Source organism: Haliotis rufescens, unplaced genomic scaffold (assembly GCF_023055435.1).
Source record: "Haliotis rufescens isolate VD_foot unplaced genomic scaffold, xgHalRufe1.0.p SCAF_8, whole genome shotgun sequence".
NCBI lineage: Eukaryota > Metazoa > Mollusca > Gastropoda > Lepetellida > Haliotidae > Haliotis > Haliotis rufescens.
In genome coordinates, this window is record NW_025964372.1 from 46,390,493 (window position 1) to 46,399,478 (window position 8,986).

At 39.3% G+C, this 8,986-nt stretch overlaps 1 protein-coding gene across 4 annotated transcripts in view; it reads left to right on the forward strand.

Annotated features, from left to right (window-relative positions):
* LOC124143585 (patatin-like phospholipase domain-containing protein 7) overlaps positions 1-6,038 on the forward strand; it is a 58,249-nt gene extending 52,211 nt beyond the window's left edge. For all 4 annotated transcript variants that reach the window (XM_046512611.2, XM_046512612.2, XM_046512613.2 and 1 more), the window contains 5 exons: positions 1,239-1,391; positions 1,897-2,022; positions 2,894-3,005; positions 3,784-3,944; positions 4,463-6,038. In XM_046512611.2, coding sequence (XP_046368567.2) covers positions 1,239-1,391; positions 1,897-2,022; positions 2,894-3,005; positions 3,784-3,944; positions 4,463-4,516 — 606 coding nt within the window. In that variant the 3' untranslated portion in view covers positions 4,517-6,038. The remainder of the gene's footprint in view (positions 1-1,238; positions 1,392-1,896; positions 2,023-2,893; positions 3,006-3,783; positions 3,945-4,462) is intronic.
* Positions 6,039-8,986: the final 2,948 nt, after the last annotated feature.

Genomic DNA, 8,986 nt, shown 5'->3' on the forward strand with positions numbered 1-8,986 from the left:
AAATTCAGTATTATGGTTGGGGCATGTCTGTGACACCCCACATAAAAATAAAGATTAGAGGTGTTTTTTAAATATATCACACTGGTGAAAGTATAGGTTTATATTTTATGGAATCAGTTTCCAAGAGAGCATAATTCAACCCACGCTGCATGTGTGGAGATGAAGGTTAGCACTTACCATTATCGCCATTATGTTATTCCAATTAAAGCCATCTCCATGGTCTAGTGGATAGAGCTTGTGCTTGGAGAGGTGATTTTATCCCCGGTCACATCATACTGAAAGACCTAAAAGATGGTACTTGTTGTAACCCTGGTTACGCTCAACATTAAGGGGCCAAAACAAGGACTACCTGTATTCGGTTGGTAGTCATATACTGTATTTGAATCGGCTATCCATGTCAAACTGCAGTATGCTATCTTAGTGGGTTAGCATGAGCACTATAGAGCTGGCATAAGTCAAGACCAGTACAAGCAGCCACACTCACACATGCATGCTCGTCGCTTAAGTAGTGCTATAATTTTGAAAGAAACATTAAACCACATTTCACCTCAACTTCGTCCAAGTAGAGCCATGCATTAAGGGAGTAGCAACAGGACATGGAATGTTGTCATGTAACTGGAATTGTTATCCAGTACTGACACCTGCTGGAGATATTGCCTGTGTGAGAAGAAGAGGTATCTCAGATCACATAGTGATTTCTTGATCACCCATTTGTAAATTGATATAGGCATTTGCTTGAGTTTCAAATGTTCAGCTCTGACAGAAGCTGTTCTGTATAAGACTTAAAAAACCTATCTTCATCCATTCTATTTCAACGATGAGGCTATGATTAAGGCTCAAAACAATAAAAGAATTGGTTCTTAGGCAATGTTTTTGAAAATATAGTGCGGGCTGGCGGTGTGGCTTTTTGTAGGTTTTCGTGGTGGGGGTGTGTGGTTGGGGGGAAGGCTACTAACATGTAGCCAAATGAACAGTTGTGTACAATCAACCTGGATAGGGCCTCCCTACAAAATTTATTCCTTGACAAGTAAAGTTCTGGTATACTTGTTTTTGACTACCGTTGGACTTAGAATATTTAAGGATTTTTTTGGTGACATGCAGTGAACTTAATAATGATGCAGGCGGTGACTGTGAACAAAGACTTATTATTTTTAGCCTCAGTGAATAGCCAGTACGTTCTATACCTGTAACACTATGACATAGACATATAGTGACTCCGATTTCTTTCCTGTGTTCAGGTTCTGGACATGACGGAGATCCAGTCCCGTCTGGCGTACGTGTCGTGTGTGCGACAACTTGACTTGGTCAAGAGCAGCGACTACTGTGAATACATGAGGCCGCCCATTGACAAGTATGGTACTCTTCAATTTGGCAGCTATGATGAGATCTCAGTGAGTTGGTGTTCCTTAACGATTCATTCACGGCAACCCTGTGGGGAAACCCTGTGGGGCAACCCTGTGGGGATTCCCAGCTACAATAGGTCCCCAGCAACCTTTGCTGCTTGTAAGAGGTGACCAAATAGATTGGGTGGTCTGACCTGGTGACTTGGTTGATGTCCTACCTTGGTCTACACATGGCGTCACATGTGGGAGATTATTTTTGTGGAATTAGAGTTGGTGTCATAAAATGCAAAATTTATCCATCCTGACATAAGATTAATGGGTAATCAGACAAAGTAAGTGTTTGAGCAACTGGAATCAATTTTAATTGGATTGCCTAAGAAACTGAATGTGGGAGGAGAGCCCAGTGTGATGCAGGTCTTATTGTTAAGGGCAACCAGAATTGTGAAATTTTAAATTCAATTTTGTAGACTTGGGTCTGAAAATCAGTCTATGAAAAATACCTTGATGAAAAGATACACTCACTCACTCATATTTTCCATTTGTCTCTTCCCAGGATGTGGGCTACCACTATGGAAAGACATTGTTCAATGGCTGGATGAAGGGAGGCTACCTGGACAAACTGTTTATTGAAAAGACGAAGGAAACCGAAGCAGGGATGAAGAAGAAGCAACAACAGGTGGTGAGTCACACACAGGGATACTCATGTGCTGTAGTTGTGGAGCTTGCTCAACTAACTATTGCCCTATTGTCATTTCGTGGATACAAATGTACTGAGATGCAGTTCCCAGATTGAACGTAGTGTTAGTATCCAACATTCCATGGCATGATGTGGCCAGGGGTTAAGTTGTTCACTCGTCAGGCTGTGATTCACGGCGTGGTGAGTGAGTTAGTAGGTGTGGTTTTAAAACCACTCTTAGCAATATTCCAGCTATATCATGCTGGGGACATCAGAAATGGACTTCACACATTGTACCCATGTCGGGAATCGAACCTGGGTCTTCGGCAGGACGAGCAAACTCTTTAACCTCGAGGCTACCCAATTGCCCCAATTCCCGGCATGGGTATTTGAAGCCCATTGCTGAAATATTGCTGAGTGGTAAAATTTCTGCTGTCACTCACTCAAAGACACGAGATGGCAGTTCAGACACACCTGTGTTAAGATGTTGTCACCATATTGTTAATATCAGATTGTGTTGCCATGGTGATAATTCCTGGTTGTGTTGCTATGGTGATATTTCCTCTGTGTGTTGCTATGGTGATAATCCCTGGTTGTGTTGCTATGGTGATATTTCCTATGTGTGATGCTATGGTGATAATCCCTGGTTGTGTTGCTATGGTGATATTTCCTCTGTGTGTTGCTATGGTGATAATCCCTGGTTGTGTTGCTATGGTGATATTTCCTATGTGTGATGCTATGGTGATATTTACTGGTTGTTTTGCTGTCTTGATATTTCCTGTGTGTGTTGCTATGGGGATATTTCCTCTGTGTGTTGCTATGGGGATATTTCCTGTGTGTGTTGTTATGGCGATATTTGCTGGTTGTGTTGCAGTCCCATGTCCCTGTGATGGCCTACTTCACTGACCTGGCTGAGAAGGTGTCTAAGATCACCAAGCCCAAGTCCACCGTGTTCTACCTCACAGATGATGACTACGAGACTGAATGTAAGTATCCAGCTTCATCAACTTTATATTGCAGATTGAATTTCAGATGAGGTCCTCAGACAGTTCCCAGTATTTTAGCTCACCTGACTGACATGATGACACATGAATTTGTCAAAGAGGTTCAAATCCCATTCTCAATTAATCAGCCATTTTCTTCACAATGTGTGTAGTTGGAAGTGATAACTAATTTTGTGATATTAATTTTGATTAGGTCCAATGAAGCTGTTCTTTATGTTCCCATCAATGATTTCAACAGAGCTAGTTCAAAAGGTTCGAGTCCGATTTTCAATATGTCACCCATCCATAAATCGTTCTCAAATTTAATTTATGTGTTCTGTAACCAGGAGCAAGTAGGGATGCTAAACTGATGCCTGTGTGGCTAGGCTGGGATTCAGTTTACGTTGAGAATCCCTTCTAAAAACTGAGGGGCACGGGTGGCCCAGTCGTGTAAGGCGCCGCCATTCACTGTGCAGAGTTGCATCCCTTGGGCACGCCAGGAACCTGTGATTGTCGGTTCGAATCCCGGTTCACCCCTATTATGTTTCTCGGTTTGTCAGCACCATACCCGTTCTCGTGGGTTTTTCCAAAGTGGTAAACGTCTGAGACCTACATCACTTTGGGCTTTCCTCCCACATTAAGCTGACACACCGTGATATAACTGGAATAATGTTAAAAGCGGCATAAACCCAACTCACGTACTCACTCACTGTAAAAACTGAATTTTATAAATGCAACATTCTATCAAATCACCACAAATTTGCACCTTGCCCTCCTTCAGATACTGATGAAGAAATGATCATAGAAGAAGATGGTTTCCTTGACGATGATGGGAGTGAGCATGATGCTGAGAAGGAGGAGGACGATGAAGAGGAGGATCATCCCACTGTGGAGAGAAACCCAGTGTACTCCAGCTCTAACTCTGAGAACTCTGCAGCTGAGGTGAGCAGATCCCATGACACCTACAGCCCTTTATTGCTGGTCATAAGAGGTGACTTTATGGGATGGGGTAGTTGGGCTCAATCCTTTACCTTTTGTCTTGCTAGATTGTGGAATGTACCCTGACCATGTGGGATGTTCCCCACAATATCTGTTGCTAGTTTGTCAGGCCTGGACTTAAGGAGCTGTGTTTTAGTTGAAATATTGCTGAATGTCGCATAAATTACACACAAACCTTTGATTATAATTATTATTTTACAGGGCAACAAAACATTGAAAAATGTTCATCCCTGGTTTACAATGAATGATTTATAACTGGATGATACCTTGCATGGTTGAATTGGTTAGTCTTTCTGAACATTCACTGCATTTGATGAAATAAATCAGTTCTTAAGACATGATATTGGGTGATTTCCGAGTTCATGTAGCTGTTTATTATGAGTCCATCATGAAAGTAACAAGACCTCTACTTGAATCCTGTGAACCTGATCTCGAATTCATGGAACCCAAATTGGTTTCAGGCTTTGACAACAAGAAAGAGAAAACCCGTGTCCGGCAAGAAGCAAAACACATGATGTCTCAGCACCAGTACAGACCAGTCAACACCAGATGGAGACTCCAGTACATGCTAGTCTAAACCAGTCTTAACCAGTATTGCCAAAGTGGTTTCCACTACAGCGTTATGTCTAGTGGGGTTACGGATGTGACAACTGCTGTTTTATTTGGGATTTTTATGTCATATGTATTTGAGAATTTTACCAGTATGTGTGAGTGCACTATAGCCTCAATGGAGACATTTTGCAGAATAGGTGTGAGAATAAAATTCTGATTGTACACTGCATTTATCTATTTAGAAGCTGTGTTTGTTTTCTGCCTAACTGTAAACTATGATCATATATTTCCCATAGCAGCACAGAAATAGATGAAAGTATCTCACAGAATATTCTAATGTTTGTTTCAAGGTGATTGGCTAGTTTACACCAATTGTTCCATTGTTTCACAGTTTTCAATAAGGTCTATTTCAAAGTGATGACATTTGAACGCACTGTCGCAAGAAATGGAAGATGGTGGCATCCATTTTCATGATGTCACAGTTGATTTGTTGATGTGGTTCCAACAATAGACTGAATGAACTCAGGGCTCCACTTGAGATAAGGAAATCTACGTTTTTCTACATTTCCTTGGAAAAAGGAATATTGGTTAGGCTAAAAAAAATAATAGTCTTGATTCTCAGGCATAAAGTCTGCAGCAGGTTTGGTTTTTTTCCTTTTTAAAAAAATCAAAAAATCTTTAAATAATCCTCATCTCGATCACATGACCCCTTACTAGTACTCTTGTCTTCTCCCAGTATTATGTGTGACTCATTGTGAATGAATCATTGTAACATCGACTCGATAATTAAAACATGAATATTCACCATTTCATGGCATACAGGTATCAAATTAGATGATAATCACGCTTTTGGTACATAACCAGGAAGATTTAGCTGTAACAATCACTGATGGGGGTAGATGTCAGTCATGGGGAGCACAACATAAGTCTACCCTGACAAATAAAACTACAGACATGGCCAATATATTGCGATGAAGGTACTTGCCAAGCGAGAGAAACTGGTTCCTCTCAGACTATAAATATGTGAATTGATGGCAAAATCAATCATGGCTGGACAAGATGGAGTTGGCAAATCATTTGTTCATATAAAATCTATCTCATTAAGATCAGATCTTAGTTCTCGCTATCGCTAAACAAAGATCTGAGGACATCCCATTACGGGTCACGTCAGAACGACCTTTCATCCAACCAATCAGAGCAGCGCTTACCAGATCATGAAAGTGACAGTCGGAATGTGTTTTCTAATCATGCAACCACAAAATGTTTAACACGGGGTATTCCGAACGACAGTCACAGGCTTCCTGATTATATCCACACAATCTAGGCCGTCTATAAGCCATTCAAGAGTGTTCTTCTTATTAGTTTTAATTTTTTTAATCAAGAATACGTCAGAATATGTTTCAAAACGTAGTCGCCAGTTTGAAACTAGTGTCGTAAAGCTCGAGAAAGCTGCCTTCTGATTGGCTAATGTCGATTTCTTGTCAGTCATTTCATTGGTCGGTCAAAATTCGCAAAAGGTCGTTCTGACGTGACCCGTAATGGGATGTCCTCAGATCTTTGTTTTGCGGTAGCAAAAACTAAGATCTGATTTTAATGAGACTGATATAAAATTCATTTCATATTGACACAACAGTTGCCACTTACCAACAACAATCTGTTCCCATAGCATGCAATACTGAAGTTAAAATGAAACAGGAGGTGCATCCAAATCCTGCTGTCTGAAACGTTGGGATAGTACTGAGAGATGAAGACTACTCTCAGAAGCACATTGACAATAAATATCTCAGTTCATTTGTCCTGTTACTGCTCAAATTATTCAGTTAAACTGTTTTGAGTTTTGCTTCTATTCTAAAGTATTTTATTTAGCTTGTTATTTCTGTTCAGTTACAGTGGATATTTTGTTGATTATGTGTTTATGATTGTTTACTGTATTGTTTGTTTTTAGTATTTAGGTGAAGTTTTATTTGGTGTGTCAGCCACTGAAACTGTGTGTCAAGCACATGTGAGACCTGTTAACTTCTTTTGAAGCATGTAAAGGAATTGATGTTGGATAAAACAACTTAATTCCTTAAGTTTTAAGACACACACCTTCATCCCCCAAAAACCTCAATCTTAAAAGCGATTCTTTCAAAAGACGAACATACAAATCATAATGGCTTTGCATTAACTCTTTAAGTGTCTAGCATTCATCCAATGCTGAACTTTCCAACAACTCTCTTACACCTCCATGAAGAGAGAGAACTTCAGACATTTAGGAACATTTTACCCAAAGTTGTTTTGTGACAGCAGTGTATGGGGCTTGTGTTTCGAACCCTTAGTCTTACAAATCGTATGTATGGCATCTCAGTAGTGATAATTGTAGAATACATCATAAAACAATGTTGATACGATACATGAGAAATTACATACCTACCCTCTGTTTCTCGAGTTAAAGCTCTGTGTTCCATCATGTAAATACTGAAAACCCAGCAAAACAATTAAGTACCCTTGAGTCATTCAGCCCAACAATGACTTCTGACTAGTTGGATGTATGATCAGAAAGTAGTATGTATAATCCAAACCATATGACATTACAATTGCGTGAATTTTGATATCAAATATATCAACACGAGTTGATAAAAGAGGAAAAACTCTAAGGCTTGCCAAGGAGTTTTTCCACTTTTATCAACTTCCAACTTTTTCCGTTTGTAGACAGTAATAAGCAGTGTCTTAAATGTAAAAAGTACTGCTAACATCTTCAGTAGCAGAGCCATTAGTGATGTCATTTGATTGTGACCTCATGGTAAGAGTAACGTCACAGTGGTCTGCAAAGCATTGTGATGCAATTTCAATGCAGTAATATCTACAGTGTAGATATCGGTTGATCTCACCCAAGCTATATCTCATGTGGGAACCTGTTTTGGATGATAAATGATTTTATAGTGTGATACTTGTTTTGTGGCACAAAGTATTGCAGTGCACCTTCCACTGAATCGGAACAGCTGTATGGAAGCCTGGCCATGTTGCACCTCATTATGCATTCAGCATGATCAGACTTCACCCCATGTGGCTTGTTGCAGACTGTTCGTGTCTTTAAGCATGTATCAATATCAACACCATGTTTAAAAGTTGCAGACTTTGTGTCTTTAAGCATGTATCAATTTCAACACCATGTTTAAAAGTTGCAGACTTCGTGTCCTTGAGCATGCATCAACTTCAACACCATGTTTAAAAGTTGCAGACTTTGTGTCCTTGAGCACGCATCAACTTCAACACATATATGCTGTTGCAGACTGTTTGTGTGTTTGAGCACATAACTTACACACCATGTGGGCTATCGCAGACAGTTCCTGTCCTTGAGCATATAACTTTAACACTCTCTGGCTTATTGCAGACAGTTCATGTCTTTGAGATAAGACCAACAACACCATGTGGCTTGTTGCAGACTGTTCCTGTCCTTGAGCATATAACTTTAACACTGTCTGGCTTATTGCAGACAGTTCATGTCTTTGAGATAAGACCAACAACACCATGTGGCTTGTTGCAGACTGTTCCTGTCCTTGTGCAAATAATGTTCTTTTTTCACTTTTCTAAAGAAAATTACAAATGATAAAAATGGCTTCACGTGTTGATTGTTGCATGAAGCTGAAAACGCAGATGGGTTCAGTTTCTATTTTCAACTTACCTTTTCATCTTAATTTTTATTCTGTTGAAGTATAATTTCATTCAGTGCTGTTGAGTGTAACTTACTCTGCCCTTTGTTGATACTGATGTATATATATTGTGTGCTGTGACTATATTTATGTATGAAAACTGTACAAATGCTGAGTCAGAATGAATGACTGTGATGAGTGTTTAATGAACATTTAATCAGATGATCCATAGTGTCAGATGTCCTGTATTCTTGAGGGAATATCTCTAACTAGTGAATTGCAATTATTATTGTTGGCTAAACATAGACCGAAACACCATGGACAAAACACCAACTAGATTAAGTAATTTTGAATGAACCATCTAAACTTTGTTTTCAAGGTTATACCTGTTTCAGGATTATATTATGCTTGAACATGTGCAGAGTTGCCTCCCTTAGTTGAACAGGGATTTACAGATCAGAGGTTCGAATCCTTGATTTGTATAATATTAAGATCATTGTCTATTGCCTTTATTCACATCTTTTATCAACTGATATTAGTTGGCTTTTATAGAAATGTGATTCAATTCAACATGATAAAATAAGTTTCAAAATGTGGGCTTGATGAAGAACACTATCAAAGTGAAGATGAAACAACACATATTTACACACTTTAATGCAAGATCACAAATAATTCACTGTCCACAAAACATGACTGCTTTAAGTCTTTTTGCTAATTTGACTTCTAATAAAGGGGCAAGAAGTAGCCCTGAATCATTACAAAGAATAAAGTTGTTCTCCATATAAAGTCATACTACATTAA